Source organism: Helianthus annuus, chromosome 4 (assembly GCF_002127325.2).
Source record: "Helianthus annuus cultivar XRQ/B chromosome 4, HanXRQr2.0-SUNRISE, whole genome shotgun sequence".
Classification (NCBI taxonomy): domain Eukaryota; kingdom Viridiplantae; phylum Streptophyta; class Magnoliopsida; order Asterales; family Asteraceae; genus Helianthus; species Helianthus annuus.
Window position 1 is genome coordinate 154,514,887 of NC_035436.2, and position 27,175 is coordinate 154,542,061.

Here is a 27,175-nt window from a genome sequence, read left to right on the forward strand (position 1 = left end):
ATGCCCGAAAGTGCAAACTTGTGCACTTTTTGACGCTTTTAGCCCCTGAATGATCCAAAAGTTTATTTTAGCATACCAAACCCCTCAAAGCCTATTTCTAAGCAATGTAAAGGATATTTAGGGTATGTTTAACTTATGGACATGTTCCGGAATGTTCGTTACAGTTCAAATTGGCATACTTCCGCAGTTTGTCAAGTTTAGTCCCTGTAAGCGAATTAACTTGTTTTTGCCATACCAAAGCTTTCAAAACTTATTTCTAAGTTATGTGAAGGTTATTTAAGGTATGTTAAGTATATGTTGATGTTCCGGAGTATTTGTCGCATTTAAACTGAGTACGTTTACGCACCAGTTTGCGTATAATTCTCCAGAAAGCGACATAAAGTTTGAAATTGAACAAGAATTGATATGTGCAAAAGATACACATATTTATACAAGATCCCAAGTATGAAATAAAATATCTCATCGGCTTGGTATTTGTTTGATGGTCGTGGTGACACAGGTGTCACAATGAGCCAGAGATAGAATACTACAATAGTAGGGAGTGTAGGGAGGTGAGGACCATAAAACTGCGTCACTAGGTGATAGTTATAGTGCCAAACACATTGTTTTTATTTTTCTGAGCTAGTTAGGGTCCCCGAACACCCTAGCACACTATATAATTAATAACACTCATAACACACTAACTTTATCACTTAACTTCCTAACTAGATTGTAACTATATCATTGAAACCCAACCCTATACCACCCCCCCCCCCCCTTGGAAACGGTCACCATGGGTGTCCCCACCCATGGATTTAGTTGAATATTATATTGGATCATGTTGTTGGATAATAGAACATTATACACAAAGGTTAATGGTGAAGTTGGATTATATAATGGCACAAGAGTTATAACCTCTCATTCATTCTCTACAACTCAAACTTCACTCTTCTCCTCCTCTCTTCTTCTTGATCGGCCAAAACCACCACACCATCCATCACCACCTTCAAGCTTCGTCCCAAGCAATCCACATACATCCAAAGGTGCTAGGGATCATACAAGCAAGCTTGGTGTGTTCTGAAGCTCAAGGACCGCTCTCATTTTCTTTTAACCATCACTTTTACACTCTTGAACTCCCCTAGCCTTGTGCTAGTAGTAAGTGTCTTAGATCTTCATCCTCTTCATATTTTTGATGGTTAATAGTAAAAGAATGATGAAATGATAAGAACTCTAAAGAAACCTAAACAAGTCTTGGAACATAAACTAACTAGTGATGAAGTATGGTTAAAATGGTGATGAAATCATGTTATTTTTGTGTTGTTATGTTTATTGAATGTTGTTAGTTAGTAAAAATGATATGGATCATCATATGGACTTGCTAGATCATGCTTAAAAACATGAACTAGCAAGATGTGAAAGTAAAAAATGTTGTGGATGATGGAATCATCCACACATAAACTATGAACTTGAATAAATACATGTTTTCTTGAAAAATAAAGATCAAAATAGGATGTAATCTTGTAGATCTAAAGATCCATGAGTGGTTTTTTGAAAGAACCAAGTGAAAAGTGTGAGTTTTGTTAAAACTTGGATCTTACATAAACTAAACACATTTTTTGGTGAGTAAACAAGTGTAGAAACACTTGTGTAATAAGAAAATTTCACAAAGAAATATTTTTAGAAAATATGACTAGAAGTTGTAAATGTTCAAACTCTTTAAAAATGAAGTTTTGAAAGAACTAATCACATTTTGGAAGGTAACAAGACTTACTAAGTGTGTTAGTAAGTTACTACATGTTTTTATAAATTTTCAAGTTCATGAGTTTATAGTTTATGCTTATTTTTGACAAAGTTTGATAAATAAAGGTTGTATGTTGATGATTGATAATTGATTTAATGATTTTACAAAAGAAAATGATATGCTAGTAAGCATGGACGCCTCCATTTACAAAGGAAACTCTGGCGAAATTTTTAAAAAATTCAACACTTAGAAAATATTTTTCTAGTAAGTGTTTACAAATATATTTTTAACTTGGGTTTCAAAATAAACTTCGCCATGATTTTTATTACAAAATACTAAGTGCCGGAGGTTGATTTTCGTAAATAAAATTTTTTAAATATATATTTAGAATATATATTTTATATACTAAAACCCTTGTGTGATTATTTGTTTATTTTGTGAACTAGTTATATTATTTTTAGGATAAAATAATATAACTACTATATACCATAAAATTTCGACTCCAAAATAATACCAAAACTCTCACGAAATAAATATTTAAGTTACACAAGTATTATTGCAATACGAAACGCCAAAACGTTACTTATGTAATATTTCGGAAAAATACTCTTATACGTATACTTTTGGTAAAATATTATTTTGGAAAATCTATGATGTAAATATAATATTTTTGGGAAAAATATGTATATTTTGGAATTATGATGTTTTAGACGAATAATTTAAGTATATTTTTCTAAGTGGGACTTCAAATATATTTTCGGAATTACAAAGTGTACATGTATAAATACTCACATCCTTGGGAAGGAAATACACATATAAAATACCTAAGAAGTGTGGATACGAAACAGTCACCTAACTATTTTTCCTAAATACAAAAGTTAAGTTAAAATAATTAATATTATTTTTAACAAGTATAATATCAAAGTAACGCAACTCAAAACATTAAACTCTAAGCCAAGGCACGGCCCGTTCGTCTAATAGACATTAGTACGTGTAGGTCGTCACGCAGCAGATCGAGTTTGGGATTGACGTTACAGGATACGCACTTCAGTGAGTTCATGTCCCCCATCTTCTCTTTACTATTTTCAGTTTTATACTTCGGGGGTGAAATACATGCGACAATTATTATAAACATTTATTTACATGGTATGGTTAGCGTAGGGAGGGTTTACTACTAGATCATGTGAGGGGTGGGTACAACACTTAAGGCCATTAATCCTCGTTGTTAGGACCGAGGGACACAAGAGTGATAGATCTATTTGGGTGTAGCAAGCCCACACCCGTGAGGCCGGGGCGGCCCATAGAGGTGACTGTGTCTTCCAGCCGAAGCCCGGTAATAAATTTGCTAGGTTTGAGTTTTCCTGCACTTTCTCACACATACCAGTGGCTTTGCAACCCATTGGTGATCTCTTTTTCCTTATTGCTATATACCAGGGACTTTTATACATGAAAGGTTTATACATACTCACTTTTACATGAACTCGCTCAATTTTTTATTGATTTTTCAAACTACATGTATTTCAGGAAATTAGAGGATCTGGCGAAGTATGCAATCGTGTCAAGCTGCATAGGAAATAATGATGTCATCCAGGTTTAGGAAGTGTGACCCTTGCCTGGACGGGTTACAAGTCTTAAACCATGTTTTTAGTCAAGTCTTTTGTGGTGTCATGTGAACATGTTTTAATTATGTCATGGTTGTATTTTGTTTTATGTGTCGACTTTCAAAACAATGATGTTGTGGTAACTTTTAAAACTTAATGAATGGATGACTATCATGTGTTTTATTTCATATAGCATTGTTATGATTGTGCTATGGTATTAAGAAGTCACACCAAATAAACCCACGCTTCCGCAAAAGCCAGGGTGTGACAGCTTGGTATCAGAGCTTCGATCATAGCGAACTAGGATTCTTTCTCGAGTCTAGACTATGATCACTAGGGCTCTCACGAAAACATTTTTACATTGCATACACTAAAAAGTCCAGATCCAGGATACAAAACATTTTTACAAACAAAAAGGCACAAATACATTTTTTTTTAAATTCATGGTTCAGTCTTAGAGACTGAGGGAGTTCAGCCTTAGAGGCTAGGGAGGTTCAGTCTTAGAGGCTGAGGGAGGTTCAGTCTTAGAGACTGAAGGGTTCAATCTTAGAGATTGGGGAGGTTTAGTCTTAGAGACTGGGAGGTTGGTCTTAGAGACCAGGGAGTTAGTCTGAGAGGCTAGGAAGTTCAGTCTGAGAGGCTGGGAGGGTAGTCGAGGGAGACTAGGAGAAATACTTGTTTCCTCTATTGTGACTTACATGTTTATTTGATTTCATGTTAATATGTGTGCATATGTGTGGTTGTGTTACAGAAACCATGGTTTCTTCTTCCGACACGGGAGTATCGGACACAGTGGACCTTATGGCAGTTGTGTCAGACGATGAGATACCATCAGAAGGAGACGTGTATACGTCAGACACCACGAGTACAGATGATGATGATTTTCAGCCGTTCGCTTTGCCAGACATCGGAGTTGAGATTCAGCCTGCTGATGGCGTTCCTGCCGGGGATCTACCTCTTGCGGTGATCACTGCTCCCGTTCCGCTTGCTGCTTTCCCCGTGGTGGATGTGCCACTCGATATCGTATCTGATGACGACATTGATCTGTTCGAAGAGGGTCCCCCTGAGGACGACTATGAGGGCGGGGCCCCAATTGATGCTGATGCTGTCCTTCCTGCTGCTGAGGCCCCTGTAGAGGAGCTTCCTCTTGGTTCACCTGTCCCAGATTCGTTGGAATCTGTGTCATCCGCGTCCCTGCACAACCAGGGTGTGCAGCATCACTCTCCTGACGCTGACCCCGACGTGGCGATGTCAGCTGCACCTGGTCCGTCACACGAGTTTGAGTTTGACCACGAGATCGATGACGATTTTGATCCAATTTTTCCTCCTGACTTCGATCCTGATCACGAGATCGAGTTTATTCATATGGACCAGCCCTTAGAGGCGCCCGTAGCTCCCATTGATCCGTTGTTTGACATCCCTGCCGATTTTGATATGGACCTTGTTGACCCCGAGCCTGTCATGGCCCCAGAGCCTGTTGTTGCCCTTGATCCTGCACCAGAGCACGACCCTGTTCTTGATGATGCACCAGCCATTGCACCACCCATTGCTGACTTTCCCGTTGTTGCTCCACCAGTGGTGGATGATCCTGTCGTCGATGTACCTTTACCTGATCCTGTGTCGGTATTGGTTGACCATGCACCTTTCGCCGCTCACATAGATCCTCGTTATGCTGACACCCGTAACGGGTGGATCGAGGATGATGACGATTACGCACCGTTTGTGCTACCTGTCACTCCTCCCGTAGCACCTGTTTCTATACCTACGGATATTCCATTGTTTCACCCACACACCACTGACGTCCATCGCATTGATCTTCCCATCACATTCCTCCAGGACATACCGCCACCTCGTCCTGGAAAGGGTTCATCGAGGCAGCCGCCTGTTTCTGTTCCACCTGTACCGTCATCATTTCCTTTTATGTCCCAGTTTCCTAATGCTGCACCACCTACTGCACCATCTTTCATACCATCGAGCGAGCCATTTTTGTGGACTACGCCCCATGTTATGCCATTATCTGACCCGTACCACCCATTTCATGTGGGGTACACTACGGAGGATATACTTGCGTCGCTGCAGCTACAGCAGGACGCCCTGAGCCGTCGTATTCAGGAGTTGGAGAGAGCTCCACGTCTGCCTTGTCACTGTCAGACCCCCTTTGCAGCACCACACACTTCTCATCCGCTTTCCCCCGATTCAGACGTTCGTTTCTTGACATCTGAGTAGCAGATTGCCTATTTGTTGCGTGTCTGTCATGCCTTAGAGGGGGACTGGTTGCACATGCGTCGCTTGCTTTTCTCTCATTTTCCTCCTCCTCCACCATCAGCATAGATATTTTTGGTTTGATGCAGGTCGATCTTTTTGGTGAGAAAGTCACGATTGAGCCAGCATACGAAGACTTTTGAGAGACCACACTTTTTATATATGATATGTGTAGACAGATTTGTATTTTTGAGGGTGATGTGACCCTATGATATCATTGGATGTATGATGTACTATTAAACATGTAAAACAATATTGTGGTCGTGATTAATGAAGCTCAATGGCAACGTTCTCACTACATGCTTTGTTGAGTTATATGTTTTAATTTTATAACATGCGATGTTATGTGATTGATGAATGTTATTACGTGCGCATATTATTTACTTACTATGGCCTAACCTACATGATCATCTTTTACAAGATGCCTCCACGACGCGACCTGCGCATGCCCACTACTGAGGCGGAACTCCAAGGGATAATCGCCGCGGCTATAGCCCAGTATGCGGCCTCCCATGCAGAGACAAGCGGAAATATCTCGAACAACAACGGCAATAACAATCCACCCAATGGTAATGTTAGGTCATTTGAGATATATTACAATACATTTGGATATTTATAGCATGACCGCTAATACCATTTGTAAATTCTAACGTATGTGCAGGGTGCACCTACAAGCAATTCCTTGACTGCAAGCGCGTAAATTTCGATGGCACTGGTGGTGCTATTGCGTTTGTCAGGTGAGCTAAGAAGACAGACTTTGTCCTAAGGATGAGCAAGTGTGCTCCCGAGCAACAAGTGACCTACATCTCAGGGCTGTTTCTGGATGGTGCCCTATCGTGGTGGAATCTGCAAGTGCAAACTTTAGGAGAAGCGGCAACTTATGTGTTAACCTGGAATGAGCTGAAGGAGCTCATGAGATGGAAGTACTGCTCACGTGCTGAAATACAGAAGCTAGAGACTGAGTTCTGGCACCTAAGAATGGAAGGTCCTAAGATTGCAGAATATGTTCAAAGGTTTCACAATTTGTCCCATGTCGTGCCGTACATGGTCACGCCCGAGTTTAAACGTGTTGAGCGCTTTATCTGGGGATTGGCACCCCAGATCATGAGTATGGTTACCACGTCCAAGCCTGTAACGATCACGGAAGCCATTGATCTCAGTGTGGCACTTACTGAGGAAGCTATTAGATTGAACAAGTTTTCAGTATTTGAACCAAAGAAGAAAGAGACTCATGTGGAGTCATCTAGTGAAAACAAACGGAAATTTTCCAACTTCAAGCAAGGTACCAGTAGTGTGAGCAAGAAGGGTGAGTCGAGCACACCGGCCAGAGCCACAACCGGTATCGAAAACAAAGGAAAGGGTTACATAGGTACGCTGCCCAAGTGTGATACATGCCAGCGCCATCATTCTGGCCAGTGCAGATTGAGGAAATGCGAGTCATGTGGAAAGAACAGCCACACGAAGGATACGTGTTGGGCTGGAACTGGTGCTGGGCGTGGTGGTAATCGAGGTTATGGGAATGGTAATGGAAGCCGCCAACAAGGAGGAAATGGCGGAAATGGAAACCGTGGAAATGTTGCGAATCAAGCTGGGAATGGAAATCGCAACCAAAACAACACTCAAGGTGGAAATGGAAATGGAAATGGAAATGGTCGTGGACCAGGGTGTTTCAATTGTGGGGATATTGGGCACTTTAAGAGGGAATGCCCAAAACTGAATCAAGCCCGTAGGAGAGTATTCAACATTAGAGCAAGGGAAGCGCGCCAGGATCCAAACGTTGTCACTGGTACGTTCCCTATAAACCAACGCTTTGCATCTGTTCTGTTTGATACTGGTGCCGACTATAGCTTAGTATCGTTAGAATTTAAGAACATGCTTAGGTTAACTGCTAGTAAGTTAGATATTCCGTACTCAATTGAACGGGCTAATGGAAAGCTATTTGAAGCAAATGAAGTCGTCTGAGGATGCATAATTGAGCTGGGAGAACGCGAGTTCACTTTGGATCTACTACCAGTCGAGTTGGGAAGTTTCGACGTGGTGGTAGGGATGGATTGGTTGTCAAGCAACAAAGCCGAGATTGTCTGTCATGAGAAGACCATCCGCATCCCAATAGAAGATGGAGAGACGATCGTAGTTAATGGAGAAAAGCGCGATACGCCTCTGAGAATCATTAGCTGTCTGAAAGCTAGAAAGTGTTTACAGAAGGGATGTGTTGCCTTCTTGGCACACATCGTGGATAAAGAAGCTGCTGAGCCAAAGATCGAAGACATTCCAGTCATAAAAGAATATCCTGAAGTCTTTCCAGAAGACTTGCCAGGATTACCGCCGCAAAGACAAGTCGAGTTCCACATTGACTTAGTTCCAGGCGCCGCGCCTGTGGCTAAGGCTCCCTACCGACTTGCGCCTTCGGAGATGCAGGAGTTGTCAACGCAACTCTAGGAGTTGTTAGACAAGGGATTCATCAGACCAAGCTTCTCACCTTGGGAGCTCCAGTTTTGTTTGTTAAGAAGAAGGATGGTAGCTTTCGCATGTGTATCGACTACCGAGAATTGAACAAGTTGACAATCAAGAATAGATATCCTCTGCCGAGAATTGATGACCTATTTGATCAGCAGCAAGGTTCAAGTTACTACTCAAAGATCGATTTGCGATCAGGTTATCATCAGTTGCGAATACAAGAGGAGAGTATTCTCAAGATTGCTTTTAGAACTCGATATGGACATTACGAGTTCCTGGTTATGCCGTTTGGGCTAACAAATGCACCGGTAGTTTTCATGGACTTGATGAACAGAGTTTGTAAGCCGTACCTCGACAAGTTCGTGATTGTGTTCATCGATGATATTTTGATCTACTCGAAGACGAAGAATGAGCACGAATAGCATTTAAGAGCTATTTTGGAGCTACTTAAAAAGGAGAAGCTGTACGCCAAGTTCTCGAAGTGCGAGTTCTAGTTACGCGAAGTCCAATTTCTTGGACATGTGGTTAATGGAAATGGAATCCATGTGGATCCCACAAAGATCGAAGCGATAAAGAACTGGGAGACTCCAAAGTCGCCAACCGAGATCCGACAGTTCTTAGGTTTGGCTGGTTATTATCGGAGGTTCATTGAGGATTTCTCAAAAATCGCTCAACCTTTGACTTCCCTTACTTAGAAAGACAAGAAGTTTGATTGGGGAGACAAGCAACAAGAAGCGTTTCAGTTGTTGAAGGACAAGCTTTGTAATGCACCGATCTTATCACTACTCGAAGGAACGGATGATTTCGTGGTATATTGTGACGCCTCGCGTCAAGGTTTGGGTTGCGTGTTGATGCAGCGACAGAAAGTTATAGCATATGCTTCTCGCAGTTAAAGGTTCACGAGAAAAATTATACCACGCACGACTTGGAATTAGGCGTGGTGGTATTTGCGTTAAAGATCTGGCGACATTATTTGTATGGTACGCGATGTACAATCTTCACTGATCATAAGAGCCTGCAACACATATTCGACCAGAAGGAGCTTAACATGAGACAAAGACGCTGGGTAGAACTGTTGAACGACTACGACTGCGAAATCAAGTATCATCCAGGGAAGGCGAATGTGGTCGCCGATGCCCTAAGTCGAAAAGAAAGGATCAAGCCCATAAGGTTAGGGCTTTGGAGATGATTGTCCAGACAGACCTCTCATTGCGCATTCGTGCTGCGCAAAGAGAAGCTCTCAAAGAAAGGAATATTAAGGACGAGTATCTCCGTGGGATGGAGAAGCAGTTGGTACCAAACGAGGAAGGAACTTTATGCTTCATGAAACGAATTTGGGTTCCTCTGTTTGGTGGATTGAGAAAGGTCATTTTCGGTGAAGCTCACAAGTCACGGTACTCAATTCATCCAGGAGCGGATAAGATGTACCAGGACCTTAAGGACTTCTATTGGTGGCCAAGAATGAAAGGCGATGTTGCGGTATATGTTAGCAAATGTTTAACGTGCGCCAACGTAAAAGTCGAATACCAAAAGCCTTCAGGTCTTCTGCAGCAACCTGAAATACCCAAATGGAAATGGGAACAAATTTCAGTGGATTTCATAACGAAATTGCCAAGGACACCCAAAGGTCACGATACTATTTGGGTAATAGTAGACCGTTTAACGAAATCTGCGCACTTCCTGCCCATCAGGGAAAAAGATAACACGAGTAAACTTGCTGAGATATACATGAGAGAGATCGTTGCATGACATGGAGTGCCTCTCTCGATCATCTGTGATAGAGACGGAAGATTCGTGTCAAGGATTTGGCAGTCCTTTCAAGAGGCATTTGGTTCTCAGCTGAATCTAAGTACAGCATTTCACCCGCAAACTGATGGACAGAGTGAACGAACGATTCAGACATTAGAAGACATGCTGCGAGCTTGCGTAATGGATTTAGGTGGAAGTTGGGACACTCACCTACCATTGGTCGAATTTTCATACAATAACAGTTATCACGCAAGTATTCAAGCCACACCGTTCGAAGCTCTTTATGGACGCAAATGTTGATCACCGATTTGCTGGGCTGACGCAGGTGATAGACAACTAGTTGGTCCGGAATTGGTCCAGGAGACGACAGATAAGATTGCACAGATCCGAGAGCGCATCAAGGCGGCTCGCGATCGAAAAAAGTGTTATGCGGACCGAAGGAGGAAACCCCTGGAATTTGAGGTAGGAGATGTGGTTTTATTGAAGGTTTCACCCTGGAAGGGTGTGGCACGCTTTGGAAAGCGTGGGAAGTTGAATCCACGCTACATTGGCCCATTCAGAATCCTGCAAAGGATTGGGCTTGTAGCATACAAATTGGACCTACCTGCTGAACTTAATGGCGTTCATGATACATTCCATGTGTCAAACCTGAAAAAGAGTCCAACTCAAGAGACAGTTGGCATTCCTGCTGACGAAGTTCATATCGACGACACGCTCCACTTTGTTGAAGAACCAGTTGAGGTTACTGATTGGAAGATTAACAAGACACGCAGAAGTAGTGTCAAGCTCGTCAAAGTTCGATGGAATGCACGACACGGCCCTGAATTCACGTGGGAACGTGAGGATCGTATGAAAGAGAAGTACCCCAATTTATTTCCCAAGACCCCTGCAACTAGAAGCAGAACTTAAAATTTCGGGACGAAATTTTCTTAACGGGGGGAGAATGTGACAACCCTCACAATCACAGGTATCCGTACACTTAATTAATATTTAATTCGTGCCTAATGACTGTGCTTGATTACAACTGTGATTAAACTGCTTTCTGTTTTCTGTTACATATATACATATGCATCACATTTCATACTGTCACTTCATTTATTTCATTCAAACATTAGTGACAAACTTGATGCACAAAGCATAGTTAGCACATTAAACGGATAACCCAGAAACATGCTGACAATGCCAGCACCTAGACAGACAATGTTTTGAGGCCAGTATTAGCCAGAGATAGAATACTACACTAGCAGGGAGTGTAGGGAGGTGAGGACCATAAAACTGCGTCACTAGGTGATAGTTATAGTGCTGGGAAGTGCCTAAAACACACTTTAAATGCAGAATTCTGCACTTTTAAACAAAATTCAACATTTAACTATGCTAGTAAAGTGCAGAAACTTGGCAAAATAGTCCTAGATACTTTCCAAAGTGTTGGGAATTAAATGTGTCACATAAAGTATTATAAAAGACACTTTATGGATTAATTTAGCACTTAAACGGAACAACACCCAACCGAACAACCGGACTTTACCTGGAACACAAAAATATTGCCAAACACATTGTTTTTATTTTTCTGAACACCCTAACACACTATATAATTAATCACACTCATAACACACTAACTATATCACTTAACTTCCTAACTAGATTGTAACTATATCATTGAAACCCAACCCTATACCCCCCCCCCTGGAAACGGTCTCCATGGGTGTCCCCACCCATGGATTTAGTTGAATATTATATTGGATCATGTTGTTGGATAATAGAACATTATACACAAAGGTTAATGGTGAAGTTGGATTATATAATGGCACAAGAGTTATAACCTCTCATTCATTCTCTACAACTCAAACTTCACTCTTCTCCTCCTCTCTTCTTCTTGATCGGCCGAAACCACCACACCCACCATCACCACCTTCAAGTTTCATCCCAAGCAATCCACATACATCCTGTCACACCCCAACCGATGGCGGAATCATCGGGGCATGGCACTGAGCGAAACAGATTATCCAGAAGCTTCCATAACAATTATTATCATTATTCAATTTATATAATACGTCCCATACCATACCTCAAATAGCAAACAAATTATTACAGGTAACATCAAGTCAAATATTCTGTTCCGACAACTCAGATTTTAAATATAAAAATTGTTCAAATGTTTCTAGAGACTCGATCTGCAAGATCTACAGACAATTATGCTCTAGACGCTTATTCTAAGCTTGCCTTCCTAGCAGATAAGCATCCTAATTGCCTTCCACATACGTTAATGCTTGAATCTTCAAGAACACCATGATGACATCATCCTAGAATGCTTGAATCTTGATGATTTCACGGTTAAAAGTTAAGATTTGAAAGATAGAAAGGTGTAGGAGTGTGTATAGATCAAGAAAGTACAAGATTTAGGATGAAATCTTACCGGGATTGAGAGAAATCTAAGGAAAAGTGAAGAGCATGAGCTGGTCGGTCAGAGAGTTTCCAAAAGTGGAAAGAATGACAATGACAGGGCTATTTATAGGCTTCCCAAAGAGGAAAGGGCTGGCCGATCGGCCAGGCATCCCGATCGGACAGCCTGTCTGATCGGACGGTTTGTCCGATCGGCTGGACTGTTCGATCGGCTGAAGGCCTGATCGATCAACAGCCTGTTTTGAGTATTCGGTGCGACGATTTCTGATATTTCGATTTCGATTGGAGATGATACGAATACGATAGAGTTTCCTATTCAAATTACTTTTAATCCCAACCACTATATCTACATACAAGCATCTATATTTCACACTATCTTTTCGCCACCATTTATCATAATTCGATTTCAACTGAGTTCCGAGTTTCGATTCGAGTTTCGATTGATTACCACCCACCACATAAAGTAAACATGCACAAGTAACACATAAGGCACACACACACGCATACTAACACCAGAATTTGCGTAATTTGAGTTTCGAGTTCGATGATGATTCGATTAGCTTGATTATTGATTGATTGACTTTATCGCATTCTTACTTCCTATTATTCACAGTCGCAAATCGTGTCGTGTCGATAAACATTCGATTACTTTGATTAATAACACTTACTCCACATAATACAACTAACAGAAACACCAACATAGAATAGACTAACTATAGTCAAAGAAGTCAATCTTGACTTTGACTTTGACTTTGACATTCGGTAACACGGGGTGTTACAGCCTCCCCTTGTTTAGGGAATTTCGTCCTGAAATTAGGCTGAAAGTTGTACATCACCGTGAATCACGTTGAGAACTTTCTCTCTCTAGACTTTCACTTGAACAACTACGGGTACTTCGCCTTCATGTCGCTTTCGAGTTTCCAAGTGAACTCTGCGCCTCATTTGTCTTCCCATCGGATTTTCACGATAGGTATGCGCGAGCGCCTGAGTTGCTTGGTTTGGCGGTCCATGATTTCGACAGGATTCTCCACGAAGTGTAGCGTTTCGTTTACTTGAAGGTCATCGAGAGGTACTATCAGATCACGGTCAGCTAGACACTTTCGGAGGTTCGACACATGGAAAGTCGGGTGGACGTTACTAAGTTCCTCCGGTAGTTCGAGTCTGTAGGCGACTTTTCCGATCCTTTCCAGAATTTAAAAGGTCCAACATATCGAGGTGCTAGTTTCCCTTTCTTGCCGAATCTGACCACACCCTTCCAAGGTGATACCTTTAGGAGTACGTAGTCACCAACGTCAAATTCAAGGGGCTTGCGTCTTCTATCGGCGTAACTTTTCTATCTATCCCGGGCTTTCGACAAGTTGTCCTGAATCTGGAGGACTTTGTCGGTCGTTTCTTGTAATAGCTCTGGACCGGTTAATTGCGAGTGACCGATCTCGTGCCATACAATAGGCGATCGACATCTTCTTCCATATAGGGCCTCGAATGGTGCCATTTGGATGCTGGTATGATAACTGTTGTTGTACGAGAATTCGACTAACGGCAGGTATTTGTTCCAACTACCACCGAAGTCGATGACACACGCACAGAGCATGTCCTCAAAAGTACGGATCGTTCTCTCAATCTGTCCGTCGGTTTGAGGATGGAATGTGGTACTTAAGTTAAGCGTTGTACCAAGAGCTGCTTGAAACGTTTCCCACAATCGCGAGGTAAACCGAGCATCACGGTCAGAGATGATGTTGCGAGGCGTACCATGATTACAAATGATCTCGTCGGTGTAGATTCGGGCTAGTCGTTCTACCTTGTAGTCTTCCCGTATTGGCAAAAAGTGGGCGGATTTGGTCAAACGATCAACGACAACCCAAATGCTGTCGTGACCTGATGATGTGGGTGGAAGCTTGGTTATGAAATCCATATCTATACTCTCCCACTTCCATATAGGGATTGGCGGTTGTTCGAGTAAGCCAGAGGGCCTTTGATGTTCAGCCTTGACCCTAGCACAAGTCAGGCATCTTCCGACATAGAGGGCGATATCCCTTTTCATTCCCGGCCACCAGTACTTGTAATGAAGATCCTGGTACATTTTGTCGGCATCGGGATGAATAGAATACCGAGATTTGTGGGCTTCATCCATTAAAATCTTTCGTAATTTGGTCCGCTTAGGGATCCAAATTTGGTCCAGAAATAGAAAATCCCATTCGATTTGCTTACAAGCTGAGCTCCATCATGATAGATTCTCTCCTTCTTCAAGGTGCGTTCATTAAAGCAAGCATGTTGGGCTTCTCGGATGAGGGTTTCGATATCGTGTTGGGCTTGGGTATTACGAATGCTGAGCAAATAACTCCGTCTGCTGAGCGCGTCGGCAACGACATTTGCCCTGCCTGGGTGATAACGGATCTCGCAGTCGTAATCATTGAGGAGTTCTACCCATCGGCGTTGACGCGTATTAGGTTCCCTCTGATTAAAGATGTGTTGTAAACTCCTGTGATCGGTGAAGATCGTACACTTGGTACCATACAGGTAGTGTCGCCAAATCTTCAATGCAAAAACCACTGCGCCTAGCTCGAGATCATGGGTTGTATAGTTCTTCTCGTGGATTTTGAGCTGATGAGATGCGTAAGCTATAACCTTGTCCCGCTGCATGAGAACGTAACCAAGACCAAGGTTGGAAGCATCACAGTAGACAATGAAATCGTCGTTCCCATCGGGCAATGAGAGAATAGGAGCATTGCAAAGCTTATGCTTGAGGGTTTGGAAAGCAGACTCTTGTTCGGTTCCCCAAACAAAAGACATGTCTTTATGTGTAAGAACGATAAGCGGCACAGCGATCTTAGAGAATCCTTCGATAAATCGTCGATAATAGCCCGCTAGTCCGAGAAAAGAACGGACTTCAGATGGGTTCTTAGGCGTAATCCAGCTCTTAACTGCTTCAATCTTCACGGGATCGACATGAATACCTTGACTATTAACGATGTGACCCAGAAACTGAACCTCCTCCAGCCAGAATTCGCACTTGGAGAACTTGGCATAGAGTTGATTCCCCTGGAGTAGCTCGAGAACCAAACGTAGATGTTGCGCGTGTTCGGATTTCGACTTGGAATAAATCAAGACATTGTCGATGAACACGATGACGAAATGGTCTAGAAATGACTTACACACGCGATTCATCAGATCCATGAAAACCGCGGGTGCGTTGGTTAAACCAAAAGGCATAACAATGAACTCGTAGTGGCCGTATCGAGTGCGAAAAGCGGTTTCGGGTATATCTTCTTCCTGAATACGCAATTGATGATAACCTGAGCGTAGATCGATCTTTGAGAAACACGTAGCACCTTGTAGCTGATCGAACAAATCGTCGATGCGAGGTAGAGGGTATCGGTTCTTGATGGTCAGCTTATTCAATTCCCGGTAGTCGATACACATCCTGAACGACCCATCCTTCTTTTTGACGAAAAAGACTGGTGCGCCCCAAGGAGAGGTTCTCGGGCGAATAAAGCCTTTCTCAAGTAACTCCTGGAGTTGGTTCGAGAATTCTCGCATCTCGGATGGCGCGTGTCGATAAGGGGCTTTGGCTACGGGGTTAGCTCCAGGAATGAGGTCGATGCGGAAGTCGATATCACGACTAGGCGGTAATCCGGGAAGATCATCAGGGAACACCTGAGGAAATTCACGGACCACTGGAACTTCTTTGATTTCTGTCTTCCTTTTCTTTTCCTTCTCCGCTACTACGATGTTAGCCAAGAAAGCTCTGTATTCCTTGTGGAGATACTTGCTAGCTTGGACGCACGACATGAGCTTGAGACCTTTCGAAGCAGTTTCACCGTACACATATAATAAATCACCATTTGCGAGCGAGAATCGAATCATCTTGTCGAAGCACACAACTTCAGCATGGTTTTCGCGTAGAAAGTCCATGCCTACTATGATGTCAAAACTTCCAAGCTGCATCGGAATAAGGTCGATTGGGAAGACGTGATTGTTGAGCTCGAGAGTACAATCACGAAGAACAGAATTAACGGCGACAGTTCTTCCAGTAGCGACTTCAACTTCGAATGACGAGGGGAGATAAGAACGCTTACGACTAAGGAGCTTCTCGAATTCAAATGACACAAAGCTGTTATCGGCTCCAGTATCAAACAAACATGATTCATAAATACCATTCATAAGGAACGTACCATTAACCACGTTGTTGTCAGCCTGGGCTTGACGAGCATTGATGTTGAAGGTTCTGGCGCGTGCTGCTTGTTGCTGCTGCTGAGGCTGTTGCTGCTGCTGGGGTTCTTGCTTCACAACCCTGTTCGGGCACATGTTTGCAAAGTGGTTAGGGTCACCACATGCAAAGCAGACTCGAGCGTTGATCGCAGGTGCTTGAGCTGCGTGTTGGCCTTGCGGGGTTGGAAGTATAGCTTGATGAGCAGTGGCTTGAACTGGGGCTTGACGAGGACCATAGCGACAATTGGCAGTAAAATGGCCGTACAAATTGCAATGAGCGCAGAAACGACAGGCAAGACCCACCGGATGATGATATGAGTATGTCGGGCAGAGCGGGTGGGGACCTGTGTAAGCACGCTTTGCGGGCGGCGCTTGAGTAACTAGTGTTGGTCGAGGATGAGACTGCTGCTGAGCCGGTATGGCTTGCAGAGGAGCAGCAGTGGTAGTGACAGCACAGTTCTTGTTGCTGGAGCTGCTGTTGTTGTGCTTCTTCTTGCGGCGTGATGACTTGGATGGTTGAGCAGTGGTGGTGTCGGCGGTCGATGCAGTGGTGGCTTGATGCAGAGACTTGGAGGGCTTATCCCAGAAACCAGCTTTTACTCACTTGTCATTGATCTCGGCGGCAAGCAAGTAAGTTTCCTCGATCGATGAGGTTTTCGCGGCGTGAACAAAATCGGCAACACAATCGGTTAGAGCTCGAATGTACTTCTTGATGGCCATGTCTGACGTCTTGACTTGATCGGGACAGATGATGCTGAGCTGTTTAAAGCAAGCAGTCTGGGCAGCGTTATCTCCATCCTTCTGCTTAATGTTCCAAAACTCGTCCTCCAGCTTTTGGCGTTCATGGGGAGGGCAGAATTCGTCCATCATGATGGCTTTCAGCTCTTCCCAAGTCAGCTCATAAGCTGCATCATTCCCGCGTTTGTTTCGTTCGGTCGTCCACCAGTCTAGAGCTCGGGACTGGAAGACGTCGGTTGCGTTTAGGGTACGGAGATTTGCAGGACAGCCGCTTTGGCGCAGAGTGACTTCGATAGAATCGAACCATTGAAACATAGTCATTGGGCCATCTTCTCCGGTGAATTCTTTTGGTCCGCATGCCTTGAACTGTTTGAAGCTAAAAACAGTCTTGTTAGCATCTTCGATAGAATCGAACCCTTGAAACATAGCCGTTGGGCCATCTTCTCTGGTGAATTCTTTTGGTCCGCATGCCTTGAACTGTTTGAAGCTAAAAACAGTCTTGTTAGCATCTTTAGGAGCTTTGGTTCTCGACTCCTCAGAAGATTTGCTGACGTTTTCATAGACATCGCTCACAGCTTTTGCCACTTGCTTGGCGATGATAGCAGCAAGACATTTGTCTCTCTTTTCTTGGCGGGTAAGCGGGGTTCGGTGTCCGGATGACGACATGGTCTGCAACAGACATCATCGTAGGTCTCAGACTCATCAAAATCGAATCTCACCTCACACGTCTACTACTTACTAAAGCTCAGGAACACGTCGAAACATGCATCACATAAGCACATAGTCACAGATTCACGTAGTCACAGAAGCACATAAGCACGTAGAGCACAGAGACACATAAACATAGAAGCACATTCCTATTTAATCATAGAGGCAGTCAGAATACAGAAACCTATCATTCAAGTTCGCGTGTCGTTCGTGTATAGGGATCGCGTAGTATAGTATAATCGTATAGCAAGTCGAGTATAGTATAAACGTATATCGTAGCATAATGGCGTTTAGATTTGTAGCGACTTGTTAGCGTATTGAGATAGAAGAGCAAATGCGAGTCGTGTGTGTCGATCGAAGTGATAGCAAAAAATCGAATAATCCTCCAAAAACATAAACACATAAATAGGTAATTACACATAAAACACATAAAATCGACGAATCGTCAGAGTGACAACTGCCGACTCAGAAATACAAAAATCGAGAATTAGATCGTCTGCGGCTACTAGACATCGACTACCCAAAGCGGTTCGACTATTCTTAATAGACTTGTCGTCACATTTCGACTTTCGGGATCGTGCTTCCACCTCCATTCTTGGGCATTCAGCACGTATTCCCTAGGTCATACTCGTGAGTTCAGGTCGTTGGAGTCCGTCGAGGCTTTGGTGAGATGAGTAAAAGTTGGAATAAGTTTCCAAGGTTTGGGTTTCACCCCTGGCTTAGCAATTTCTTTCTTGTTTTAGTGAAATTGAGGAGATTATTCATCAAAATATGGATTTCACTCCTGTTTTGGTATAATTCTCCTCGTTCGTTATTGAAAAAGTAATGAAGAAACTCTTTGATAAGTTGGTAAAACAACACCGAGCAAGTAACTTAGTCGAGAGTTTGCGGTTACACCTAATCTCGACTAAATTGCTTGGCTCTATTTGAAAATTCGAGTGCAGTGATAGCGAAGAATAGCAGGATTTAGCACATACGCTTGGTCTGTTGGTTCCTAACTATAGTCTAGGTCTCTAAGACAGCGACCCGGACTAGGTCGTGTCTAGCCTAATTCCCTATAGTTGTGGCTCTGATACCAATCTGTCATACCCCAACCGATCGGGGCATGGCACTGAGCGAAACAGATTGTCTAGAAGCTTCCATAACAATTATTATCACTATTCAATTTATATAATACGTCCCATACCGTACCTCAAATAGCAAACAAATTATTACAGGTAACATCAAGTCAAATATTCTGTTCCGACAACTCAGATTTTAAATATAAAAATTGTTCAAATGTTTCTAGAGACTCGATCTGCAAGATCTACAGACAATTATGCTCAAGACGCTTATTCTAAGCTTGCCTTCCTAGCAGATAAGCATCCTAATTGCCTTCCACATACGTTAAAATAAAGTCAATACATAAAATGTAAAGGTGAGCATACAAGTTTGATAATAGCATAATAGAGTTCGAAATAGTTTACGCATAACCAACATGTACACTGAGGAAAACGAAGCATGTTAATTATAGACATGGATCTATCGATACCAATGACTGCGGGTTGACTGCCCGAGGCAGTTCGCAATACATGATTACCACCGTAATCCATGCAAGTAATTGTCCTTAACAACCCCCGTGTGAACGGGTGCTGAGTCCAAACTATAGTACTATCGTCGTTAAGGCAGGTGGACAGCATTCCACATGTAAACATAACAACAAGCATTCATTTAGTCACGTAATACATGCGGTAACGGTTAGCGTTTGAAATGATTGAGTAGTGTGTTCGATGTGATTTCGTATAAGTAACGTATGTAACACCCAAAAGTGCTAAAAGCAAAAAGGGATCGAGTATACTCACAGCGGTTGATGGATTGAAGGGAGCGCTTGAGAGTAGGGTTAGCCTGAATAGTTCGATAGCATAACGATGAGTAACGCGTAAAACGAATACAAGTGTTGATGGGTCGAACAGCCTAGTCGATCGAACGGTAGGTTCGATCGGACGGGCTGTTCGTTCGGTTTGACAGTCCGTTCGGACAGCCTGTTCGGTCGGCCGGTGGGCTTGATCGGTTGGACTGTTCGAGTGGATTGTTTCTTCCTTTGTGTAGGATATGTTTGTGTATGATGGCTTGTCCTTTTGAAGTTTTCGTTGTAGTATTCGAGAACATTGAAGTGTCCTTTTGAAGTTTTCGTTGTGTTTCTTCAGCCGGCTTAACCGATCGGTTAGGTACTTCAGTAATAAGTCCTCAGCAGGATGTCACCTGATCGGACGACATGTTCGATCGGGTGGCACTCCAATACGTCGAACGAGTTGAAAATCGATTAAGTGTTGAAGCATAGTATCTCATGATCCGAAGAGTAATTCAAATCAAACCGTAGTTCGATCGAACAGCACTTCATTTAATACTAGACTTCATGAAATTGTTAAAGTGTGGGACCATGTGCTAGCCGATCGGCTGGCCTGGTCGATCGGCTGACATGTCTGATCGGTCAGCATCCTGACCTGGTCGGCCTGTTCGTCTAATACTTGGCTGTTCTGATTGCTTGACGTTATATCGAGGTATTTTGACAACGAGCTGAACCATGGAACCTTCGTTCTTACTTGTTTCCCCTGCTCGGACAGGAATCACCCAAGTCCGGCTGGTGAACTGTTCGGAACGGTAGTTTGATGTTTAACCCGAAATCGGTGTACCTCGTGGATAGAATCCCGAACCGCACAACTACTAGAGTGATTAGTGAGTGGGTTCAAGCTCTGTTTCTACCGGTTTGAAGGCATTAAGTGTAAAAGAGTTGAAAGAAAGTTGGAAAATCCATCTTTCAATCTTTTCCACCGTGAATATGTTTAGATCTGTGGTAGATCTTTGTTTGTTTATGTGGAAATCGGTTAGATCCAAGCTATTCTTGGTGGATTGAGGCCAAAACATGAAGTTCTTCAAGAACACCATGATGACATCATCCTAAAATGCTTGAATCTTGATGATTTCATGGTTAAAAGTTAAGATTTGAAAGATAAAAAGGTGTAGGAGTGTGTATAGATCAAGAAAGTACAAGATTTAGGATGAAATCTTACCGGGATTGAGAGAAATCTGAGGAAAAGTGAAGAGCACGAGCTGGTCGGTCAGAGAGTTTCCAAAAGTGGAAAGAATGACAATGACAGGGCTATTTATAGGCTTCCCAAAGAGGAAAGGGCTGGCCGATCGGCCAGGCATCCCGATCGGACAGCCTGTCCGATCAGACGGTCTGTCCGATCGGCTGGACTGTTCAATCGACTGAAGGCCTGATCGATCAACAGCCTGTTTCGAGTATTCAGTGCGACGATTTCTGATATTTCGATTTCGATTGGAGATGATACGAATACGATAGAGTTTCCTATTCAAATTACTTTTAATCCCAACTACTATATCTACATACAAGAATCTATATTTCACACTATCTTTTCGCCACCATTTATCATAATTCGATTTCGATTGAGTTCCGAGTTTCGATTCGAGTTTCGATTGATTGCGACACATCACATAAAGTAAACATGCACAAGTAACACGTAAGGCACATACACACGTATACTAACACCAGAATTTGCGTAATTTGAGTTTCGAGTTCGATGATGATTCGATTAGCTTGATTATTGATTGATTGAGTTTATCGCATTGTTACTTCCTATTATTCACAGTCGCAAATCGTTTCGCGTCGATAAACATTCGATTACTTTGATTAATAACACTTACTCCACATAATACAACTAACAGAAACACCAACATAGAATAGACTAACTAGAGTCAAAGAAGTCAATCTTGACTTTGACTTTGACATTCGATAACACGGGGTGTTACACATCCAAAGGTGCTAGGGATCATACAAGCAAGCTTGGTGTGTTCGGAAGCTCAAGGACCGCTCTCATTTTCTTTTAACCATCACTTTTACACTCTTGAACTCCCCTGGCCTTGTGCTAGTAGTAAGTGTCTTAGATCTTCATCCTCTTCATATTTTTGATGGTTAATAGTAAATGAATGATGAAATGATAAGAACTCTAAAGAAACCTAAACAAGTCTTGGAACATAAACTAACTAGTCATGAAGTATGGTTAAAATGGTGATGAAGTCATGTTATTTTTGTGTTGTTATGTTTGTTGAATGTTGTTAGTTAGTAAAAATGATATGGATCATCATATGGACTTGCTAGATCATGCTTAAAAACATGAACTAGCAAGATGTGAAAGTAAAAATGTTGTGGATGATGGAATCATCCACACATAAACTATGAACTTGAATAAATACATGTTTTCTTGAAAAATAAAGATCAAAATAGGATGTAATCATGTAGATCTAAAGATCCATGAGTGGTTTTTCGAAAGAACCAAGCGAAAAGTGTGAGTTTTGTTAAAACTTGGATCTTACATAAACTAAACACATTTTTGGTGAGTAAACAAGTGTAGAAACACTTGTGTAATAAGAAAATTTCACAAAGAAATATTTTTAGAAAATATGACTAGAAGTTGTAAATGTTCAAACTCTTTAAAAATGAAGTTTTTAAAGAACTAATCACATTTTGGAAGGTAACAAGACTTACTAAGTGTGTTAGTAAGTTACTACATGTTTTTATAAATTTTCAAGTTCATGAGTTTATAGTTTATGCTTATTTTTGACAAAGTTTGATAAATAAAGGTTGTATGTTGATGATTGATAATTGATTTAATGATTTTACAAAAGAAAATGATATGCTAGTAAGCATGGACGCCTCCATTTACAAAGGAAACTCTGGCGAAATTTTTCTAAAAATTCAACACTTAGAAAATATTTTTCTAGTAAGTGTTTACAAATATATTTTTAACTTGGGTTTCAAAATAAACTTCGCCATGATTTTTATTACAAAATACTAAGTGCCGGAGGTTGATTTTCGTACATAACATTTGTTAAATATATATTTAGAATATATATTTTATCTACTAAAACCCTTGTGTGATTATTTGTTTATTTTGTAAACTAGTTATATTATTTTTAGAATAAAATAATATAACTACTATATACCATAAAATTTCGACTCCAAAATAATACCAAAACTCTCACGAAATAAATATTTAAGTTACACAAGTATTATTGCAATACGAAACGCCAAAACGTTACTTATGTAATATTTCGGAAAAATACTCTTATACGTATACTTTTGGTAAAATATTATTTTGGAAAATCTATGATGTAAATATAATATTTTTGGGAAAAATATGTATATTTTGGAATTATGATGTTTTAGACGAATAATTTAAGTATATTTTTCTAAGTGTGACTTCAAATATATTTTCGGAATTACAAAGTGTACATGTATAAATACCCTCATCCTTGGGAAGGAAATACACATATAAAATACCTAAGAAGTGTGAATACGAAACAGTCGCCTAACTATTTTTCCTAAATACAAAAGTTAAGTTAAAATAATTAATATTATTTTAACAAGTATAATATCAAAGTAACGCAACTCAAAACATTAAACTCTAAGCCAAGGCACGGCCCGTTCGTCTAATAGACATTAGTACGTGTAGGTCGTCACGCTGCAGATCGAGTTTGGGATTGACGTTACAGGATTCGCACTTCAGTGAGTTCATGTCCCCCCTCTTCTCTTTACTGTTTTCAGTTTTATACTTCGGGGGTGAAATACATGCGACAATTATTACAAACATTTATTTACATGGTTTGGTTAGCATAGGGAGGGTTTACTACTAGATCATGTGAGGAGTGGGTACAACACTTAAGGCCATTAATCCTCGTTGTTAGGATCGAGGGACACAAGAGTGATAGATCTATTTGGGTGTAGCAAGCCCACACCCGTGAGGGCGGGGCGGCCCATAGAGGTGACTGTGTCTTCCAGCCGAAGCCCGATAACAAATTTGCTAGGTTTGAGTTTTCCTGCACTTTCTCACACATACAAGTGGCTTTGCAACCCATTGGTGATCTCTTTTTCCTTATTGCTACATACCAGGGACTTTTATACATGAAAGGTTTATACATACTCACTTTTACAAAACCTTAAATATTTTACAAATGTTCCGTAACGGCTGCCGTGGTTCTGCCCGACGTAGTCGTTGGAATGTCGTCTCGGGGAGGGTATTACTAATGTTAAAATGGGTTATTACACTAACACACGTGCATTTGTGTAAATTATAGATATTCACCAGGAAACCCTAAAGAAAAACCTAAGACAGCAAAGTGAGTAATCTCCTTTTTATAAACTGTTTTTACAAAACCTTAAATATTTTACAATGCAAGTTAGCAGTGATTGAGTCTTTGTAATTCTACAATTACTGCCGGTATGTTGGGGTTTTGTATATAAAATGTGAGTAACGTTACCATTGGACGAAGAGTTAGCCAATGTGTAATATGACCCACAAGTCAGGATTGACAGTACTGAATGAGTAATTGGGTAGATATAAACATTGTAATCGCTCTCAATACTGTTTAAATTAAATTAATATTTCTTGATTAAACTGGGATTCACTCACCAGTATTTTCCACTGACAAAATGTTTTTAAAACGCGTTTCAGGTAACACAATGTGAAAGCCAATTAGAAGCCAGCTGGACAGCACTGAAGGCTTGGAAAAGTGGCTATAAAAGTTACCTAAATAAAAGAAATCATTTATTTCAATAAAGTGGGATTTATCCCTGTAAATCAGTTTGTAATAAAAACTTGGGTTTTACCCATGTGTTTATTATTATAAAATGTGGTGGTTTACTCTGATTTAATATTTTCTAACTACGGTCCTGATGAAAATTTCCGCTGCCAAATTGAATAAATAAACATGATACCACCAAAACTGGTTTGCGGCCGCCCGTTCCCGGGAACTAGGGATCGGGGGTTGTGACAGAAGGTGGTATCAGAGCCATGCCACTGATTCAGCCACAGAAGTGTTCTGCTGACATCAAAATTCAAAGTGTTAGGAAATAAATTACGGAAATACGTGCATAATTGTATTTTCTTGTTATGTGTTATCTGACTATTTGTTAGTTTACAGTATGAGCGACCAAGGACCATCTGACGCATATCGTCAATTGTCTGGTTCGCCTAGGAGCGAAGGCACCTCCTCTTCTCAGCCTGCCCTCTCAGGGTATTCTACTGATACGGAAAAAGGAATCTTTGTGTCTAAGGCTCAGTCTGAAGAGCCATTTCCTCAGAAAAAGAGGGGATGGTTCAGTAGGGGAGCACACGAGCGTAGGAAACGTATGAAAAAGTTGCAGGAACAGCGAGTGTTAGCCGCAGCTAAAAGAGAAACTGATGCCTATGCCCAGGATATGCTCAATAGGGGTATAGCTAATATCCACATTTTAGCAACCACTGCAGCTGACCCAAACCTGGAGCAAATGCTAGCAACCCAACCACAACTACCAAATCCTGATCAACCCATGGAGCTAGAAAACCCTGAAAACCAAATAGAAATGCCTGATTACAACCCGGAGGAGATACCTAGGGTACCTGCACCAAATCCCCTAGACCCAAACAATTACGACCCCTGGTGGGATGATGTTAGGGACTACGTGCAATAAAACCCAATACAGGAAAATGTGCCAATACCCAACTTAGGAGCCTACCCAGGGTTAGATCCTCAAGATCCCTACAACATTAGTGATGCATATGTTAGGGAGATTTTAGAGAATCCCTACCCATACCAGGCCCCTATGCCTCCATATCAGGATCCCGCACCCCAGATTCCAAACCCAGTCCTAGAACCTGCACCCCCAATGAGTGCAGAAAATGTACAAGAACTTAGGACTTTTGGTGAGGAAATTTTAGAAAGCAGTGAGAGAATGAGACAGGTGGGAGAGTGTCTCGTATGGAAATACGACGAGCGCAATATGGATTTTTGGATGAATCCATATCAGTAAATGTGATGGTGGAAATGGTAGTAGTAGTAATAATAATAATAATAATAATATATGTGTGTATGAGTTAGAAAAAAAACTACGGATGCATACTATTAGTATTGTAGCTTTACATTTTAGTCGGTATTGTAATTTTAATTTCAGTACTGGTGTGTAATGATGCATATTATATGAATAGAGTAAAAGTCGCAATGCTCGACGCTTTTGACTAAAAGTGCGTGTCATGTGATTGGCTATATTCAAATATTATTTGTGATATTAATATGTGGTAAATGTTTAAAATTCAGATGGCCGACGAGGGAAATCAAGATAATCTGAATAACGATAACCAGAGTAACAATAACGTGGTTAATGAGAATCCAAACAACAATGGAAACCAAATGGATAATAGTGCAGTTCAGCACATAGTGGCACAGGGAATTATAGATGCAATGCCATTTATTATTCAAACAGTTCAAGAAACGAATAATAAAAATAAGCATAGCAGTAAGCGACCAAGTGAACCGGAACACAGCGTGAACAATGGACTCGTACTTCAAGCGCCCATTCCCAAAAGAAGAAGAACCATGCCGTATGGTTGTTCTTATAAAGAATTCTGGTCCAGCAAACCAATAGAATTCTCGGGCAATGAAGGACCCATTGCAGCTCTACGCTGGATAGAGAAAACTGAGGCTGTTTTGAAAATAAGCAAATGTGCTGAAGAAGATAAGATAATGTTTGCTTCAAATCTGTTTAAGAATGCAGCCCTAGAACGGTGGAACACTATCCTCCAGTCAAGAGGAAGTGATAGGATTTATAACATGGAATGGGAAGAATTCAAAAACATGGTAGAAAGGAGATTCTGCCCTCCCAATGAAAAGGAACAGATAGCAAATAAGTTTCTGAATCTTAGAATGACTGGGGTAGATAGTAAGGGATATACTACCACATTTTTTGAATATGCTAGGATAGTACCAACCCTTGCATCACCTGAACCGGTATTAATTTCCCGTTACATCTGGGGATTAATTGGAGAAATTAGACATGTAGTCAAGGCAGCTAGACCCCAAACCATAGAAGAAGCTGTAGAACTAGCCAATACCTTGACTGATGAACTAGTACGAACTAGAGAAGAAGACCAGAGAAGGAACCTATCCCAAAGGCTTACTTAGGAATTCCGTTCTGGGAATTACAACCGTAGAAATGTAGGTTCTACATCTGCACCTTATTGCAAGTATTGCAAAAGGAAGCATTCTGGAAAATGCTCCATATATTGCAATTTTTGCAAAACGGCAGGTCACAAGGAAGAAGACTGCAGGAGGAAAGCCAACAATCGCATATGCTTCATTTGTGGAGAAAAAGTTCATATCAAGCCAAATTGTCCAAAGTTAGCTCCAGCTGCAAACAACAAGAATACTAAAAATGCTAGAGCATTCGTTCTAACTGAAGATGAAGCTAGGATGATTCCGGACGTCTTTGCTGGTACGTTTTTAGTTAATGATATTT

At 41.5% G+C, this 27,175-nt stretch overlaps 1 protein-coding gene across 1 annotated transcript; it reads left to right on the forward strand.

Annotated features, from left to right (window-relative positions):
- Nucleotides 1–4,077: 4,077 nt before the first annotated feature.
- Nucleotides 4,078–5,547, forward strand: LOC110933757 (cell surface glycoprotein 1-like). The gene has a single exon (XM_022176964.1). The coding sequence runs from the start codon at nt 4,078–4,080 to the stop codon at nt 5,545–5,547; it is 1,470 nt and encodes a 489-aa protein (XP_022032656.1).
- The last annotated feature ends 21,628 nt before the right edge of the window (nt 5,548–27,175 follow it).